General features: G+C 40.3%; 3 protein-coding genes and 1 non-coding gene across 6 annotated transcripts; all 4 read left to right on the forward strand.

Moving 5' to 3' along the window:
- Positions 1 to 704: 704 nt before the first annotated feature.
- Positions 705 to 9,024, forward strand: LOC122779206 (cytotoxic and regulatory T-cell molecule). Of its 3 annotated transcripts, none has more exons than XM_044041345.1 (10): positions 705 to 788; positions 2,663 to 2,800; positions 2,900 to 3,052; positions 3,175 to 3,294; positions 4,685 to 4,846; positions 5,118 to 5,372; positions 6,925 to 6,993; positions 7,084 to 7,233; positions 7,397 to 7,498; positions 8,526 to 9,024. In XM_044041345.1, exons 1-10 carry the CDS (start codon positions 743 to 745, stop codon positions 8,678 to 8,680), a joined length of 1,350 nt encoding a protein of 449 aa, XP_043897280.1. In that variant the 5' UTR covers positions 705 to 742; the 3' UTR covers positions 8,681 to 9,024. The 3 variants fall into 3 exon arrangements, with proteins under 3 accessions (XP_043897280.1, XP_043897281.1, XP_043897282.1); XM_044041346.1 differs by having other exon boundaries at positions 7,412 to 7,498; XM_044041347.1 differs by having other exon boundaries at positions 5,163 to 5,372.
- Positions 9,025 to 9,823: 799 nt separating this feature from the next.
- On the forward strand, positions 9,824 to 14,024 carry LOC122779205 (heat shock cognate 70 kDa protein). The gene is made up of 9 exons (XM_044041344.1): positions 9,824 to 9,923; positions 10,952 to 11,161; positions 11,492 to 11,697; positions 11,778 to 11,930; positions 12,021 to 12,576; positions 12,686 to 12,888; positions 12,980 to 13,178; positions 13,262 to 13,494; positions 13,572 to 14,024. The coding sequence occupies exons 2-9, from the start codon at positions 10,957 to 10,959 to the stop codon at positions 13,767 to 13,769; spliced, it is 1,953 nt and encodes a 650-aa protein (XP_043897279.1). The 5' UTR covers positions 9,824 to 9,923; positions 10,952 to 10,956; the 3' UTR covers positions 13,770 to 14,024.
- LOC122780255 lies at positions 11,324 to 11,417 on the forward strand. Its single transcript, XR_006361676.1, has one exon. It is a non-coding gene; the product is annotated as a small nucleolar RNA SNORD14 (small nucleolar RNA).
- Positions 14,025 to 15,541: 1,517 nt separating the features above from the next.
- On the forward strand, positions 15,542 to 18,309 carry LOC122779708 (heat shock cognate 71 kDa protein-like). Its single transcript, XM_044042294.1, has 8 exons — positions 15,542 to 15,746; positions 15,874 to 16,079; positions 16,168 to 16,320; positions 16,415 to 16,970; positions 17,078 to 17,280; positions 17,557 to 17,755; positions 17,835 to 18,067; positions 18,148 to 18,309. The coding sequence occupies exons 1-8, from the start codon at positions 15,542 to 15,544 to the stop codon at positions 18,307 to 18,309; spliced, it is 1,917 nt and encodes a 638-aa protein (XP_043898229.1).
- The last annotated feature ends 640 nt before the right edge of the window (positions 18,310 to 18,949 follow it).

Raw genomic sequence — 18,949 nt, forward strand, 5'->3', positions numbered from 1 at the left:
TTTACTTACTATCCAATCCAGTCCAACTTTCTTGTGAAGCACTTTAAAGCAACCACAGTGGATCAAAGTGCTGTACGAATGATACATAAAAGACATAATTAATAAAAGGCACAAAAGCCAATAAATTAAAAAATGTGGATAAAAGTAGCCGCCAAAAATAAACCACAAACAAAAAACAACTGCGTGTGCCAGACAAATTCAGTGTGAGTTAAATACTTCTAGTGCATTTATGTCCACAACTAACTGATAATATACTGTCACTTTCCCTTCACTACTCTCACCCAGACAGTTCTCTATCTATACTCAGGAAACCAAAGACTTGTGCAGAGCATGTTTACCTCAGTGATGTGTGGTGCCGGTGAGAAAATCAAACAAATATTATGTTTAAAGGCAGTGAAATAAAACCAGAGAATGAAAATAACAACATAGAAATTGTTACTGCAATCAAAAATACTGACATATTTTTCATTAAATCTCTTAAACTATTGGTAAAATGATCAGTGGGATAAAGTTTCAGAAAGAGGAGAGTATACAATATATACTTATATAATATATACATGTATGACATGCAGTTTAACCTTTTACTTTCACTGTAAGGGTTTTGCCTGAGAATCCCTAAATAAAATAAAATGAGTGGAAACCACACAGCAGTGATGTCACGGAAGGTCCCTCCACACAGTACAAATACAATCAAGTGTTGAGGAAGCGCATCAGTGTGACCGTTAGTGAGTTAGAGTGTGAGATGGAAGTGAAGCTGCTTCTCACTGTTTTCATGCTCCTCGTACGGGGTGAGTAACTTACTTTCACTTTAATATTTTTGTGATAAAAAGCAGATGAAACTTAAACATGACTTGTTCATATGTCTAATTACAGCAGTCGTCTTGCGTCTGAGCGTCATACAAACACTTGTCTGGACAAATATTCATAAGAAACCTGCATGAAAATTTCAGTTTGCACAGCTGGATTAGTTGTCGGTGTTTTTTTTCGACCTATTTTTTGTCTGTGTGAGACCTACACGCTATTATCATAATCTAGCTGTGAACAACATTACAATATTGTCTTCTAACACAAAATGTTACATGTTTTCACTTATTTGGTTTTTGTTATGGCTCAATAACACATCTTTTGCTCTGCCAACATATAAGAAACAATGTAAAATGTCATTGAAACTCTGTTTTATGGATTTAGCACAAAGTGTTATTGATGTTAGCACATGTGTTGTCTTTTTTAAAATCCATTTAGTTGTGGTTTTGAGGGCAGGCTTATCACAGTTTCATGTTTCATGTGGAGGAGTTGTTCTCAGACTTTTTTATACAAAGTACCCGCTGAGAAAATATCGCCAACATTAAAATACAGTGGTGTAAATAGGCCGAGCAAAGTCAGCCACAGACTTTTCACACGAGGCAGATTTATTCTCAATAACATAATTTGCTCTCTTCTCATCCTCCTCTTCCTCACATATACTTTACACACTGTTATAGTGCCATTAGATTAAAAATGGCGCGAGCAATGTGGTGACTCTAATTATGATTATTTCATTTACTGTAATTTCTTTAGTTATATGTTTCATTTTCTACGCAATTCAGTCAAAATTACCACCAGCGGAAGTCTTCCGTACCGCTATTTGAGAACCAAGGATGTAAATTAATTTTTTGGATTTTTAAAATGTAAAAATCAACATTTTCTGATCACATAGGGCACTAAATGATTATGTTTTATCGATAAAGATGTACATATACATACAAGTATACATATATGACTTCCTTTTACATCTTAAAACTTAAAATCAGACATTCAGCAACTACTATGTATCCATTTAATTTAGTTGAATTTGTTACAGTCATTAGTTCTAACACAACCCACGCCTGAGAAAGGTCCTGACCCTTAGAGCCCACTGTCTTCTCCACTGGTGTCACCTTGTGCCCACAGATAATGTTTTCCAGACACTTCGTCATAGGAAACAAACAAAACAACAAGCCCCTATTTGAGCAACAGCCCACAGCCCAACTTAATATTTTCTCTCACTGTGACGGGTGACATTACTTCCCGTAGAAATGCATTAGATGTGGTACAAGGTTAGAGGGGGGCTGCTCTAACTTTTTTTCCACACCCCCTTTTACACTCATGTACTTTCACACTTGGTCACAGGCCTGTAGGAGTAGATGAGTCAAACATTGTGAAAAGCTGTGTTCGGACCTCAGACACCTCTTTGTCATGATACCTTATTTATTTCTGCTTAATCACAATCAGTTTCAAATATTAATTTCTGCTTTCTTGGTAAATTGCTGTGGGAATAACAATATATAATAAATAATATATGGACTTGGGTGTGTGTGTTTATAGGTCACATATTCAGGCTTTAAAAACATGCAGGTTTCTTGTTGTTTTATGTGTTGTTTTAAAGTTATGACTCACTTTATGACTTTTTTAGTTGTGATTTAAAATAGCAATAATTGTGCAGAAGTCACAAAATTAGACCCTTTCTCTTTGCTTCTTGTTCATAAAAATGAGCCAAGTGAACTTTGATTTCACAAATTCAATCCGATTTCAAACATTTTCAGTACTTTTGCTCAGGTGTGTTTAAATATTTGGTAAAATTTTTCTCTCAGAGTGTGGGTTGCAACTGTGATAACCTTCTCACCTCCTGTTTATCCGATTGCAGCTTCACTCTCAGTGTGGCAGCGTGTGACCGTGATGAAAGGTCATACTCTCCACTTGAGCTGCCCCATCACTAACCACAAGACCATGACGGAGTGGAGGAACCCAAAAGAAAACATTATGTTCTTTAATGGCCATAGAGGTGACGAAATCCTCTTCACAACATCTACTTAAATGAACTTTATTCTTCAGAATGACAAGAATGAAAAAACTCATAATTTCTCCTGCTCTTGTTCTCCAGTTTTAAAGAACAAGCGCTACAGGATCGACAGACTGTCCATGTCAGAGTTCTCCATCAGTATTTCCAACGTCACCTTCAAAGATGGAGGCATCTACACATGTTCCCACTACGGCGACAACACAATAGAGAAGAAAGTGGAGGTGACCGTGTTAGGTAATGTTGTCGCAGTTACATTATTACTTATTTCCAAGACGTTAACGTTACAAACTGGAGCTGTCAGCCGGATTCAGATTTCCTTAATGACGTCCTTGCTTTGGTGATTTATTTTTTTAAAGGTCTTCCTAAAATTAGCGTAACAAACCACGAGGGACAGTTGGTCGTGAAATGCACCGCTGAGGGGAACCACCATCCTCCACAGATCTCCTGGACACTGGACCATGGGCCTGAATTTCAGAGTGAGTTTTTCTTCCCTCCTCCTACATCATGACTGCTAAGGACTGAGCCACTTGACATTTAAATATGTACATGCAGTGAATGATCAGGACAGGTGAATGACGAGGACAGGTGAATGACGAGGACAGGTGAAAGATGAGGAGGGGAAAGATGAGGACAGGTGAATGATGAGGACAGGTGAAAGATGAGGACAGGTGAATGATGAGGACAGGTGAAAGATGAGGACAGGTGAATGACGAGGATAGGTGAATGATGAGGACAGGTGAATTGGCATTAATTAAGGTCCCTGAGTGAGTGAGATAGTATTCAAGCATTTGTGACATTTGACCCATTTTGACTGATACATTATGTGTTTAAATATTTTATTTTGTCAGCACTTTAATTTGTAAAGGTTTGCCTATTAACAAGCTTCTTTTTTACTTTAACTTGAGTACATTTTCAGATCAGTAAAATAGTGGTAGTTTAACTTAAGTAGAATATTGAAGTACTCTTTCCACCTCTGGAAACAAGTAGGGTCACTTTTCCAATCGACAAACATGAGGGATGAAACCATGGATGTGATCAATACAGTTCACTCTACAAATATTATATTGTTATTTTTTGAACATACACTGCTCTTCTGTAGGTGTCTTAAAGACAACTCAGCAACCATGTTATTTTTTGAACATACACTGCTCTTCTGTGGGTGTCTTAAAGACAATTCAGCAACCACACCAACTGTATTCACTGCCCACATTTGCTTTGTTGGTGGATGTTATTTCCAGGCCTGAAGTCTTAATCATAGTTTTCCTTTTTCAAACTTTAAAAATATAACTCTGTTGCTTTTCATGATTTTTGTGAGTCAGTGGGAAACATGTTTAAATTATAAATATAGAGTTCAATGACAGCTCTCAGACACGTATGACGATCGATCTTTTTTATTTGAGGCGGACAAAGTGTTAAAATCAGTCAATAAAAATTTAGTTGACCATATTCAAAATTAGCAATCACGACACTTTCTGTCCTTGAACTGCATTGAAAAGTGAAGCTCCTACTTTTGATGCACCTCAAACCTGGCTTCTCTCCATTGGAGTGAGACAAGTTAAAACCTCTGCCTCTAAGCTACATGCTGAATCTTTTATGGCCCTGCATGAAGCTCTTTGCTCAACTTTGGCTCAGAATCAGTTTAAAACCCAAATGACAGACATTCTCCTCATATGATGTCCATCTTTTTTATTTATCTTTGAATGTTTTGGTGCTTTTACACAATGCTGTCCTTCTTATCTTGACATGTGAATGGTTTGTATTTTGTGACTTTTGGTTTCATCTTCCTCTTTTTTCCCTGTCCATTTATATCTAAAATGTCAAAATTCCTATAGCAGCATAACTAATCACGTCTGTGTCGTCCCACAGCTCATGCCCAAGTCCATGTTGAAGAGGACAAATTTGTCTCCACGGGTTTGATTCATGTTCAGCCCGCGAGGAACGGAGTGACTGTGAAATGCCTCGCTCGTCATCCAGCCCTGCACTCGCCACCTCTGATGGACTTCAAAATTGTCAGACTTGGACGACAGCGTGAGTACAAAATGAAGTATTCTACTCACTGATATTGTAAAATTAGTGTAAACTTCATCATAGCCGACACTTGACAAAGGGAGATTTTTGAGGAACAGTGTGTCATGTCGTCACCAAACAGGGAATTTTTTTTTTTTGGACTCATGACTTTCTCCATGACACTGTGTTTTATTTCCTCTTTCTGTGTGTAGTAAATAATTTGGCTTCCTGCAATCTGATAAAAAAAACAAGGCCAATACTAATGTAAACCCCTCCCCATTCTCTGTGACAGCAACGAAACTCAACACCACAACTGTGTCCATCACTCATCCTCAAGGGTCAGCAGAGGTGCCGAGGACGACGAATGGTCACGGGTCCAGACATGAAGACACGACAACAGTGTCCCTCACAATCACAGACACGAATGAGCCTCCGTCGGCGGTCCCTGAGGCGTTATCGGCCACCCCCTCCACTAAGACGATCACAGCACCCACAAGGTTTCATGTGACCCCGGTGACATCGACAGGCTCGCATCTCAGCACGACGAGTGAGTGAAACTTACTTTCACTTGCATGTGATTTCCTTTTTGCGTGGGCTTTACGTACATATTGACATAGCAATGTACAGGATACAATACCTCACAGAAAATAACCTCACACTGTGTATAAATAATCATTAACTACTTTTAACTTTAACTCCTATTTATTGCCCCAAAAATACACAATATAATCTATTTTAATCCAATCAGTGCCAAAGGTGCACCCTTGGTAAATTGCTGTGGGAATAATACACTCCTTATATGGACATCCTGGGCATGTGTGTTTATAGGTCAAATATTCAGGCATTTTTATTAGTGGTTTAAAATAGCAATAATTGTGCAGAAGTGTCAAAATTAGACTTTTTAGAATTTTATTTTTTACGTGTAAAAACTAGCCAAGCGTCTTTCCAAGTTTCACAAATTCCATCCGATTTGAAACATTTGCAGTACTTTTTGCTCGGGCGTGTTTATATAGATGGTGAAAATTAAAACAATTTTGTGGTTGTGCTGAAAAAAGGATATATATATAAGACACTGCACGTTTTCACATAGTAGTGGGGAAAAGCAGGCTAAATACTCTGTGTTGAATATGTACTGTATATATTATCCATGACAAACTGTCGTCTTACTGGATGGAATTTTCTGATCACAAGTTTCACAGTGGGTTTTTTTCGACTGGTTGCTTAACCCACACTGTAGTTGTGTTTCCTGTGACGGAAAGTCTCTCACACTGTAGTGTGTGTGCATTCATACACTTCGAGGAGGAGGGAACAACTAAGCTTCATGACGGTTTATACAGAGTGATATGCAGAGTAGACAACTCCATTCAATCCAAACGTCAGTCGATCAGAAGTGAAGCAACGTTGAGTTGAAACTTATACTTTCTCTGAATAATATTAGGACACAGTGTACATGTGTTTTAAAACCGAAACTCTAAAAAATCTACCTTTTCTGCTGTTGGCTGAATTCCCCTCTTCGGCTTTGAAAAGCAAACAATGATTTGTGACTTTCTTAAATTATCTTCTTAAATAATGGATTAGTTTTTTGGTCAATAGCGTTTCAGACAACACCCTCACACTGTCCTTCTTGTTCACAAACCAAAGAAACCAGAACATATTCACATTGAAGAAGCTAAGAAATTAAATAATTTAACATTTTAAATCATGTTTAAAGACCCACATCTTTCCCTTGACTTTCACTTCAGGAGATAAGAATAGTCAACCCAAACATTACCACCTATATTTTTGCCCTTTTATTATTTAACTGTTTTACTTTTATGATTTTATTGATTTTATGTTTTATACCGTGTTGCTGTGCCTTTAATTCTGTAAAGCCTTGAATAGTAAATTATGAAAATAAGCTGGAAATCCATTTCGCTGTTTGATTAATAATAGTGTGTGTGTGTGTGTGTGTGTGTGTGCACTTGGCAAACGTCTCACTAATGCCATCTAGTGGTAATTCTGAACACCTACAATGCCCTTTGGAGGCCCAAAATGACTTGCAGCAGCTCAGTAGAGTCTGTGTTAATAACTGTATTTTCCTTCTTTATGATTCCTTGAAGACCGCACGTCTGTGTCTGAGACAACAGAGGAGATTGTGTCCTACAACGGCACAGAGAAAAACACAACAGGTAAAAGCTGATCTCGTATACACACGTAGTAAAAAATAAAAAGTGTGATGAGCTTTAATAACGATCAAGTTTTTTTTTAACCTTTCCCAGGAAGCATCGATGATCCACGTACACGAAGAGGAAATAGGGGAAATTCATCGTTGCTGATCTTCCTGGTGACGTGCCTGATTTTCTTTCTTCTGGTGGTGGTCATATTCTTTGCCATCAAGCTGAGGAGAGCACACAACGTCTGGAGGAAAGGTGAGCAGATCATTCACATCATTTTTTTCCTTATCACTGATACTGAAGCTGACGTCAGTCTGACCTTTAGTCAAGGCCTGGGCCATAAATGTGCGCAGCAAATCTTAAGTGCTTAATGTATGTTCAAAAATGTCATTTTTTTAATATGATGTTGTTAAAACAGTTTATATTGTTACAGAGAATGAGGAGTCTGATCCTTCAGAAGACAGCAGTAAATCCAAATCGAGTAATGAGGACAAGAACGGCAAAGGACAAAGACAAAGAGGTACATTTATGATTTTTTTTGGCTTGTTTTTACGATACACAGAAACACATTTTGTGACTTCTGACAATTATTGCTGCTTTATATCACTACTAAAAATGTGATATAAAATGAATCATAACTGTGACTCAACAACACATAAGAAGACGAAAAAACCCTGATTTTTTTTAAAGCCTGACTATATGACCTGTAAACACACACACCCAGGATGTCCATATAAGGAGTTCATACTACAATTTACCAAGGGTGCGCCTGCGCCACTGATCCGTGCCGTGTGAGCACTAAGGGTTAATTCTAGGCCACTTATGAGATTTTACTGCCCTCTACATTCAAGAAAATGAACAAGAGGGACACTGGTTTGGTAAATAACACAACTATAATTAATGCAATTTATATTGTTACATTTGAATTAAGAATAATCCAGCACAGGCTACCGGAGTTTAGAGCCTTATAAAAGCTTAGTTAAAACTCAAACCCAGAATTCCTCCCTTGATTAAAACACAGAATATGTACCAAAACGTTGTGCTACGGCTTGGAATTCTAGGTGTGAATTTTATTGATTGCAACATTTAACCCCAGGGAATAAAGTTCATAAAACATGGAGAGTGGAGAGTGTTTGTTTTTACTGGCAGCAGCCATGGGAAAATATGAGGAAGCAGAATATTTGAGGCCGATGAGAGATCCTGACTTTTCTTGCAACATTGCATTCTTTGAAAACAGGGAACTACTTTAACTATGCAGACATAGTTGGCTCACACGCCATCTCAAGCACTCTGTGGTGAATGGGAGGGAAGATGAGCTCTTTACTAAATTAATATTTAAAGAGGTAACAGACAATGTTGGTGTCCTTATGTTTGGTCTTTCCAGTTTTTCAACTGGACATTTGTTTCTCTTTCAGTACATGAAGTGAACACAACCAAGTCCTCCTGTTAATTCACAGATTCACCGTTTCACATGACAAACTTCCTGTTTCTGCAACCATTTCCAGACCATCTTTGTCTGACTCTCTTTTTTTTGTCTTCTCTCACAGGACTCTTCAACATAACACAAGCATTTACACAGTACGTCACTGAGGAACCAGTAGTGACACCGAACCCAGACACTATGACACAAACACACATTGTCGACATGGAGCAGACGTTACAGCCTCAGATTTCCAACAACATAAAGGAGACGGAGTTATGAATCCTGTAGAATAAATCGTCTATAAAATGTTTATAATTGAAGATCTGTTGTGTCCTGTATAAATGCTACTGTTTGTTTAGGTGTAAGAATAAATTATATTTTTTATAACTTCTGTAGAAAGATCAATGGTATTTTTTGCACATTATCTGTAGCTTTTTTGACTTTTTGCTGCTATTATCTTTTCTTAACCCTCAGGCGTCATTATTTCTTCTTGATCTGGCTTCATTTTGGCTGTGTAAGTGCATTTGGAACAATATTTTCAAAAACTGCTAAAAATAAATAGTAGATTCATTTTTCTTTCAGCTTTTTTGGGTTAATTTGCTGGATCAACTTCAGTCCTGAAAGTTCAAGTTATTGAATGATCTGAAGTTGTTCAATGCAGAAAAAATGATTAATCTGTAAAGATTTTATAGCCATTTTTTGTCCTTAATGACTTTGGAGGGTGGTAAATTAAACTGAAGCCTGAGGGTTAATCCAATTCATTAGACCCTTTGACACATTTATCTTAAATTAAGATAATATCGATTCTGTCAGTATAACCTTTCACATGTTTGTTGTAGTTTTTATGAAACAGAAAATTAGTGAAATACATGTTTAGAGCTATAGTCAGAGGGCATGTATAGACATGTTTATAACTGACGTAGTGAACTTTTGTTCATGCGTAAGAATAAATTATATTTTTCTCGAACATTCTTTTTTGACTGTGTAGTATTTTAACACTCACTAGTTCCAGGAACTAGGGACATGACCAAGAAGTAAAAGCCTGTACCTCTTGTGACCTTTTGTGTGGCCTCACATGGTTCGCCTTACAAATATTTCTAAGAGCCTTTGAAATATGTTCATTTTATTTTTAATCGAAAATAATAACATTGATTCTATCAGTACAATCAGTACTATCTCTCCAGATGCTTCCATTATTGTCACGTTTTGTTGGCTGGGTTTCTTAGAAACAGAAAGTGAATGAAATAACATGACAATGTGTCATTCAGTTCCAAGAATGAAACACAGGTTAAATATGGTAAAACCGGAAATTGACGATACTGACGTCATTCAGGTTTCATTGGTTGACCGTTGGAGAAAGAACAGAAGACTCGGCCTGTGATTGGCTGTCATCTCAGTCTTATATAAGGTTGTGTTTCCTTTTTTCCTTCCCTTTCCTTCTCATACCGGCAAGGACAAGCCAGCTCCACCACGTCGCTGTCCATCACCACACATTCAAATCATCCGCGGTCCAATTAATTTGGTAAGTTTCTCGTTGATGTGTTTTTGAATGAAGTACGTAGTTACGTTAAATACGCGCAAAAAAAGATTTTTCACTCTGTTGCCGCAGTGTCCTTTTGGCGTTTTGCTCTTTAATTGAAGATGGTCTCTGATAGGAAATGGTCACAATATAGTATGTTTGAGTTCAATTTAGTGTTTTGTCCGTCATTCGAACGCCAAGATTGCAAAACAAAGGATGCGGATTCTCTAGGCCCGGCGATGCTGAGCGCGTGCGTCAGCTGGCTATAGCGGCTTAGCAGAGGGGGAGGGGATGAGGCAAGATGTTCGAGAACGTTCTCGAACAAGGCAAGGCAGCAAAAGCCAACTGACTTCCGGTTACATTTAAGATTAAGAGTGGCGTTTAGAAAAATAATTTGTTAATTCGCGAAACGTTTCGACGTGTTTGTAGTATAGTAAAGCTGTGAAATCAATCGGCATCTTGTACTTATTGTGTAGTTCTCCTTTTTCTTAATTTTTGGCCAACTTCCGGTTTGGACGCTGTGAAAACTTGATGCCTCATTGTCACATGGGACTGACGAGGCGCCATGTTTCTGCAGTGCCCATTTTCCCAGACTCGCCGCAGTTAACTCCTGATAGCACAATAGAGGCTCATGTCGTGTTGGAATAAATTTAGATAACGCAGACAATTATTGAGGGTGAATGTTTTTCATCGTACTCGTTGTTACTGGAGTGGGTTAAAATGTAATTTAAATTGATTGTTCCTCTGCGACAAGATTTTTATTGATTTTTGCGCTGCCGACAATTTATCTGCAGTATCTTAAATTTTCTGTTGCTTATGTTGGCTGTTCACTATTTCAATTAAAATAATATCCTTAAGTTGTGTTAGTTTTGATTAATTAAATGCAGAATGGTTTTTTGTAGTTTCTCATTGTTGACAATTTCACATGCAGACAAGAATCTGCTGCATTATCTTTTGGAACAGGCATTTCTAGAAACTAATGCATAACTTCATGTGTAGTAATGTGTATTGTTTTTAAAAACATTTTTAAGGAATCATGTCTAAGGGACCAGCCGTTGGTATCGACCTTGGGACCACCTACTCCTGTGTTGGAGTGTTCCAGCATGGCAAAGTTGAAATCATCGCCAACGACCAGGGCAACAGGACCACACCCAGCTATGTGGCCTTCACAGACACAGAGAGGCTGATCGGAGATGCAGCCAAAAATCAGGTTGCCATGAACCCCACCAACACAGTCTTCGGTAAGATCCTAGTTAACTTATTGAACAGTGCTACGCTTATTTTTCAAGTCACTCTGAACCCGATGACATTATTTGAAGTGTCAATATGTGATTATGAAAAATTCACGGCAAGAATAAATAATTGAAATTGTCTAGTGGTTTTGAGTGACTCAATGAAAGAAATCACTGTGATGATGGTTTTTCCTGCCATTCGTAGTTTCCACCAGAGGTCGAAAGACCAAAGATGGCCCAAATCCTTCCTTGGATGTCTGAGTGGTTTCTTTCATTGAAGTCACATTCTGTCCCGTCTGTCTTGATGTTTATATTTAAAGAAACTATTTTCCTCTTAAGATGCCAAGAGACTGATTGGCCGCAGGTTTGATGACGCAGTCGTGCAGTCAGACATGAAGCACTGGCCATTTAACGTTGTCAATGACAGCACTCGCCCCAAGGTTGAAGTTGAGTACAAGGGTGAGACAAAGACCTTCTACCCAGAGGAGATCTCCTCCATGGTGCTGACCAAGATGAAGGAAATTGCTGAAGCCTACCTCGGAAAAGTAAGTTATCTGGCATGGCTCTGTAAGGAAAGTCCATGCTCTGTGTGCAATGTTCTGAAATGTGTTTTATTTCCTTTCAGACTGTCAATAATGCTGTAGTTACGGTGCCCGCCTACTTCAACGACTCCCAGCGACAAGCCACTAAGGATGCCGGCACGATCTCTGGTCTCAATGTTTTGCGTATCATCAACGAACCAACTGCTGCTGCCATTGCCTACGGTTTAGACAAGAAGGTAATGCAGCATCAGATTATTTTGCTTGAATAATAGTGGTGGATTTAAATGGTTGTGTTTTTGATTAGCTCACATTGATGTTTTTATTAGGTTGGTGCAGAGAGGAACGTCCTCATCTTCGATCTTGGTGGTGGAACCTTCGATGTGTCCATCCTGACCATCGAGGATGGCATCTTTGAGGTCAAATCCACGGCTGGAGATACTCATCTTGGGGGTGAAGACTTTGACAACCGCATGGTGAACCACTTCATCGCAGAGTTCAAGCGCAAGTTCAAGAAGGACATCAGCGACAACAAGAGAGCTGTCCGTCGTCTGCGCACAGCTTGTGAACGAGCAAAGCGCACACTGTCTTCCAGCACCCAGGCCAGCATTGAAATCGACTCCCTGTATGAGGGAGTTGACTTCTACACCTCCATCACCAGGGCTCGCTTTGAGGAGCTCAACGCAGACCTCTTCCGTGGCACCTTGGACCCTGTAGAGAAGTCCCTCCGTGACGCTAAGATGGATAAGGCACAGATTCATGACATTGTGCTGGTCGGTGGCTCCACTCGTATCCCCAAGATCCAGAAGCTTCTCCAGGACTTCTTCAACGGAAAGGAACTCAACAAGAGCATCAATCCAGATGAAGCTGTGGCCTATGGAGCTGGTAAGTGTCTTTAGCGTAATGAGCACTTTTATCTCCCGTACTGATCAAATGATTACGTCATTAGCAGCCGCCCATCACCTGGAGCCTAACATTGCTTTTGTTTCTGTAGCTGTCCAGGCTGCCATTCTGGCCGGAGACAAGTCTGAGAATGTGCAGGACCTTCTGCTTCTGGACGTCACCCCTCTGTCCCTGGGTATTGAGACCGCTGGAGGTGTCATGACTGTCCTGATCAAACGTAACACAACCATTCCCACTAAGCAGACCCAGACCTTCACCACCTACTCCGACAACCAGCCTGGTGTGCTCATCCAGGTAAGCACAATTAACTTTGTTCTAGCTACTTTTGATGCCATGTTTAACACAAGAAGTGGTTTTTAACGTTTCATGCTAACTCTTCCAACAGGTGTATGAGGGTGAGCGTGCTATGACCAAAGATAACAACTTGCTGGGCAAGTTTGAGCTGACTGGAATCCCTCCTGCTCCTCGTGGTGTTCCCCAGATTGAGGTGACGTTCGATATCGATGCCAACGGCATCATGAATGTTACTGCGGTCGACAAGAGCACTGGAAAGGAGAACAAAATCACCATCACCAATGACAAAGGTATAAAAATGAGAATTACCCAATTATAGCCGCAGTGTTCTTTCCCACAAAAATCAAATGTTAACATTCCTATTTCATGACAGGTCGTCTCAGCAAGGAGGACATTGAACGCATGGTCCATGAAGCAGAGAAATACAAGGAGGATGATGAGGTCCAGCGCGACAAGGTGTCTGCGAAGAACGGCCTGGAGTCGTATGCTTTCAACATGAAGTCCACTGTGGAGGACGAGAAACTGGCTGGCAAGATCAGTGACGACGACAAGCAGACCATCTTGACCAAGTGTAATGAGGTCATCAGCTGGCTTGACAAGAACCAGGTACTTTTTATTATTTTCTCTTCCTGCCTTACATTTCACAATTTCCTCAAAACTAAAGTATCTTTTTTGTTATTCAGACTGCCGAGAAGGATGAATATGAGCATCAACAGAAGGAGCTGGAAAAGGTGTGCAACCCCATCATCACAAAGCTTTACCAGAGCGCCGGTATGCCAGGTGGTATGCCCGAGGGCATGCCTGGTGGCTTCTCCGGTGCTGGTGGTGCTGCCCCTGGTGGCGGTGGATCCTCCGGGCCTACCATTGAGGAGGTCGACTAAAGATCCAACCGACGCTTAACATTTGCCACCTTAGCAGCTACCTCTTGGATGTTTTAAGAAAGTAACCCTCTTACAGCACACATTCCAACAGGCTTAAGAGTGTAATTTAAAATTGTAAAATCAGGGTTTGGGGAACATGTTGCATCATTTTCGGCACAAATAGGAACAACTTGCAGTTGGTTGAATGAGTGTTGATTCACATGTGTGTTAATGTTCTTAATGGTGGCACTGAAAATAAACTTGAAAACCCTCCTATTTGTCCTTTCTGCTCTGTGGTGTTTAACTTAGTAGCTGTTACAATCTGATCTACTGCAGAGGTTTAGTTCTCAGTCTTGGCTTTTATCATATGTACTGATGAACCCTGCTGTAAGGATAAATATAAGATTCTTGATTAGTGTCCATGACTTAATTATTCATTGATTTGGAGAGTCTTGTGGCATATGCTGTTCAACAGGTAACAGAAGGTGTCATTACAAATGTATGGGTCTTATGTCCCTGGTTGCCACCATGGCTCAGCTTAGGTTCATCCTCTAGTGTTGGTTTCACTTCTTTCAGTGTAAATCTGATAACTCATGTCTTTCAGGGATTACTTGCAAGAGAAGTGACTACTGTTCTGTCATGTTCATCTAATTCTAAACTCTGACTTGCCACAGAACTTTTGAGTTTTCTGGTATCCTTAATTGGTGGCTGTAGAGCAATATTTATGAAAACATTTTCTTTCAGTGAGTTTTGCTGATCCAGATCATGTAAAAAGTATAATTCCATACAAATATGTCACAATATATATTGCAATTATATCAATTTTTTTTACTAGGGCTGAACAATTTTGGGAAATAAACATTTTAGTTCCTTGTTCACTGTAATAAATCTAAATGGTGATGGAGCTTTACCACAAGGGATACCAGCATCCATTCTCAATCCCTGAGTCTATGGAGACTGAAAATGTCAAGATGGCCACACAAAACTGGGCTTTAAAGTGTAGGAGCCTGAAAGCAATGGAAAAGGTCCTTTCAGGAAATGCATGTCATTTCCACACATTACAGCATGTAACTGCTCTTAATTTACGTGTTGTTAAACCTAAGACTGGATAATTGAATGCTTGAAAGCTGATACGATTTATTTATTTCAAATGTGTGATTATGACTTTTCAAAACTCCATAAAAGGACTCAGAACGTCATGAACAAATACGGCAGTATTACGGCTACACCTTGTGGGAGAACACTGCAACTACAGGTACTGGGGAAAAAACCTTTATTCACACTGGGGATCACAAAATCAAGTCACAAATAAGCACATTTATTTTCTCTGCAGTGTATTTGAGACTAAACAGAAATGTTAATTAGAGTTTCTCCTTTTGTTCAAACTTAATAAGAGTAACAACAGTAACAGTGCGAACCAGGCCTGAGGAGTAAAGGGGAAGATGTATCTTGAAGAACTCAGAAATGTGACATAACTGCCATGTTCTTCTGGATTATTCCATCCACTGTATTCTTCTTCTTGTCAGACTGTACACTGAGAGGGGTGTAATGCAGTTCCGGATTCTTCCGTCACCAAACACAAGGTAAAGAGCTTCCCTTTCATGTGCAACAAGAAAGGAAAGTGTTGCTTTTATCGATCTTTATAATATCACTCCACAAAGGCAACATTGCCAGGGCTGTAAAACACCAAAGACGAAGGACACTGGCATGTGTAGCTCCTAAATAGTCAGTTTAATTCCTGTTTGGGTGCTTATGTTCTTAACTTTACAGCTATAATCTTATCAACAGAAATCATGCCTAGGGAACTAGCTATTGGTATTGATCTTGGGACCACCTACTCCTGTGTTGGAGTGTTCCAGCATGGCAAAGTTGAAATCATCGCCAATGACCAGGGCAACAGGACCACACCCAGCTATGTGGCCTTCACGGACACAGAGAGGCTGATCGGAGATGCAGCCAAGAATCAGGTTGCCATGAACCCCACCAACACAGTCTTTGGTGAGATAAGTTTAATTATGGAACAATAGCGAGCTTGTGTTCTTGCTGAAAGTCAGCACTTGATTATCACTGACAATAGATAATCTTAGCTGATGTATTGAGATGTTTAAAATCAAACTTCTTTCAGATGCCAAGAGGCTGATTGGCCGCAGGTTTGATGACGCAGTCGTGCAGTCAGACATGAAACACTGGCCATTTAACGTCGTCAATGACAGCGGTCGCCCCAAGGTTCAAGTTGAGCACATGGGTGAGACAAAGTCCTTCTATCCAGAGGAGATCTCCTCCATGGTGCTGACCAAGATGAAGGAGATTGCTGAAGCCTACCTCGGAAAAGTAATTTATCTGGCATGGCTCTGTAAGCAAACAACAAAAAAGTGCATGCTGTTTGAAATGTTCTGAAATGTGTTTTATTTCCTTTCAGACTGTCAACAGTGCTGTAGTTACGGTGCCCGCCTACTTCAACGACTCCCAGCGCCAGGCTACTAAGGATGCTGGCACGATCTCTGGCCTCAATGTTTTGCGTATCATCAATGAACCAACTGCTGCCGCGATTGCTTATGGTTTAGACAAGAAGGTAAATGCAGCATCAGATTATTTTACTTGAATAATAGTGGTGATTAAAATTGTGTTTTTTTTTTTTGATTAACTAACATTGATGTTTTTATTAGGTTGGCGCAGAGAGGAACGTCCTCATCTTTGATCTTGGTGGTGGAACCTTTGATGTGTCTATCCTGACGATCGACGATGGCATCTTTGAGGTCAAATCCACGGCTGGAGATACTCATCTTGGGGGTGAAGACTTTGACAACCGCATGGTGAACCACTTCATCACAGAGTTCAAGCGCAAGTACAAGAAGGACATCAGCGACAATAAGAGAGCTGTCCGTCGTCTGCGCACAGCTTGTGAAAGAGCAAAGCGCACACTGTCTTCCAGCACCCAGGCCAGCATTGAAATCGACTCCCTGTATGAGGGAGTTGACTTCTACACCTCCATCACCAGGGCTCGCTTTGAGGAGCTCAACGCTGACCTCTTCCGTGGCACCTTGGACCCTGTGGAAAAATCTCTCTGCGATGCTAAGATGGATAAGGCTCGGATTCATGACATAGTGCTGGTCGGTGGCTCCACTCGTATCCCCAAGATCCAGAAGCTTCTCCAGGACTTCTTCAATGGAAAGGAACTCAACAAGAGCATCAATCCAGATGAAGCTGTGGCCTATGGAGCAGGTAAGTGTCTTTAGCTGAACGAGAAGCAGAGTATCTTCTTTCCTGCTCAAATAATCAGATCTAATCATTTTTAAGTGCAAGTGCAAGGACAACTTGTGTCTCTGCAGCTGTCCAGGCCGCCATCCTGACTGGAGACAAGTCTGAGAATGTGCGGGACCTGCTGCTTCTGGACGTCACCCCTCTGTCCTTGGGTATTGAGACTGCTGGAGGTGTCATGACTGTCCTGATCAAACGTAACACCACCATTCCAACCAAGCAGACACAGATCTTCACCACCTACTCTGACAACCAGCCTGACGTGTTCATCCAGGTAAGCAGAATCATTTTTTTTTTAATCTAGCTACTTTTTCCCCCCTCATTTTAGTGTCCAAAGTAACTACTCCAATAGTTTCCCCCTTTGTCTTTCTCTTGGCAAAATATGTAGGTCTCTTTTTCAAAAAGTATGTATATAATTAACAATTCATATGGAAAGACCCAGAGTAGGGGGACCTCTCTTGCAGGCCACCAAAAATGATTATTAAGAGACAGGTATCTCCTTCGCATAGACTATCAGGAAGTGCCTGCTCACACTTCACACTTCCAACAGGTGTATGAGGGTGAGCGTGCTATGACCAGAGACAACAACTTGCTGGGTAAGTTTGAGCTGACCGGGATCCCTCCTGCTCCCCGCGGTGTTCCCCAGATTGAGGTGACATACGACATCGATGCCAATGGCATCATGAATGTTTCTGCTGCTGACAAGAGCACTGGAAAGGAGAACAAGATCACCATCACCAATGACAGTGGTATGAAAGAGAGAAAATTACCCAAATATAGCTGCAGTGTTCTCCCCACAAAGAATAATCAGATACTAATCTTTCTCAGGCCGTCTCAGCAAGAACGACATTGAACGCATGGTCCAGGAAGCTGAGCAATACAAGGCAGAGGACGACCTCCAGCGTGAGAAAGTGTCTGCTAAGAACAGTCTAGAGTCGTACGCTTTCAACATGAAATCCACGGTGGAGGATGAGAAGCTTGCTGGCAAGATCAGTGTTGGCGAAAAGCAGACGATCTTGAACAGGTGTAATGATGTCATCAGCTGGTTAGACCAGAACCAGGTGAATACAGTTTTGTCTTTTTTCTGTCCTGATGACATGACATTTGCCTGAAAACTAGAAAAAGTGTTCTTGTTTTGCAGACTGCCGAGAAGGACGAATATGAGCATAAGCAGAAGGAGCTGGAGAAGACGTGCAACCCAGTTATCAGAAAGCTGTACCAGAGCGCTGGCATGCCCACTGGCATGCCTGGTGGTACGCCTGGTGGTGATTGCTCTGAACCAAGCATTGAGGAGGTTGATTAAAACTGTGTTGGCTTTCACAAAGGTTTTTGTGAAAGCCAAACTGAATGAGTCAGATTTCCAAGCTCACATTTTACAACTACGGCTGCCCCTGTCCCATAAATATGTTTTGTCTAGTTTTGGCTTATTTAAATGTATGCATGAATATAAAGGAAATGGCTTAATATTGTGGTGAGTGTTTTGTGTCTGGTACACGCAGCATGCTTTAGGAAAATAACATTTACACTATGTCAGAGTTAACAATAAACAAACAACAATTAAAAAATGTAGCAAATGAATGTGAAGATGAAGCAAAAACGCGGTTCAGGGACATCATTTTTGACACAACTGGACATATAATTGGTTAAATGAGTGATGTTTCACATTTCTTCTTCTCTTTCTGCACCCTGACCCTGACTGCTTTTTTTTTTTACCCTACTTTGGAGTTGAACATTTGAGTTCTCCTTGTTGAGTTTAAAGCCCCAACAATCTGAGGTAAACTAAATGTGTGTTTTCACAGTTACCACACTTTCCATAGTGTTTTTGAGCTTATCTTACTGTATGTAGCAGTTTACCAGCCTTTTGTTTTCCCCTTGGCAATAATATTGGTACTGACTGATCACATAAAAACATAGGGCAGCATGTGTAACAGGGTAATATGATG

This window comes from Solea senegalensis, linkage group LG13 (genome assembly GCF_019176455.1).
Source record: "Solea senegalensis isolate Sse05_10M linkage group LG13, IFAPA_SoseM_1, whole genome shotgun sequence".
Taxonomy (NCBI): domain Eukaryota; kingdom Metazoa; phylum Chordata; class Actinopteri; order Pleuronectiformes; family Soleidae; genus Solea; species Solea senegalensis.

Excerpts from the sequence above, each read along its gene's own strand:
- LOC122779206 (XM_044041345.1), top strand. The coding sequence starts at position 743 with ATGGAAGTGAAGCTGCTTCTCACTGTTTTCATGCTCCTCGTACGGG. Across the intron at positions 789-2,662 it reads TTTCATGCTCCTCGTACGGG|CTTCACTCTCAGTGTGGCAG; the intron begins GTGAGTAACTTA and ends ATCCGATTGCAG. Across the intron at positions 3,295-4,684 it reads CCATGGGCCTGAATTTCAGA|CTCATGCCCAAGTCCATGTT; the intron begins GTGAGTTTTTCT and ends GTCGTCCCACAG.
- LOC122779205 (XM_044041344.1), top strand. The coding sequence starts at position 10,957 with ATGTCTAAGGGACCAGCCGTTGGTATCGACCTTGGGACCACCTACTCC. Across the intron at positions 11,931-12,020 it reads CCTACGGTTTAGACAAGAAG|GTTGGTGCAGAGAGGAACGT; the intron begins GTAATGCAGCAT and ends TGTTTTTATTAG. Across the intron at positions 12,577-12,685 it reads AGCTGTGGCCTATGGAGCTG|CTGTCCAGGCTGCCATTCTG; the intron begins GTAAGTGTCTTT and ends TTGTTTCTGTAG.
- LOC122779708 (XM_044042294.1), top strand. The coding sequence starts at position 15,542 with ATGCCTAGGGAACTAGCTATTGGTATTGATCTTGGGACCACCTACTCC. Across the intron at positions 16,971-17,077 it reads AGCTGTGGCCTATGGAGCAG|CTGTCCAGGCCGCCATCCTG; the intron begins GTAAGTGTCTTT and ends GTGTCTCTGCAG. Across the intron at positions 17,756-17,834 it reads CACCATCACCAATGACAGTG|GCCGTCTCAGCAAGAACGAC; the intron begins GTATGAAAGAGA and ends AATCTTTCTCAG.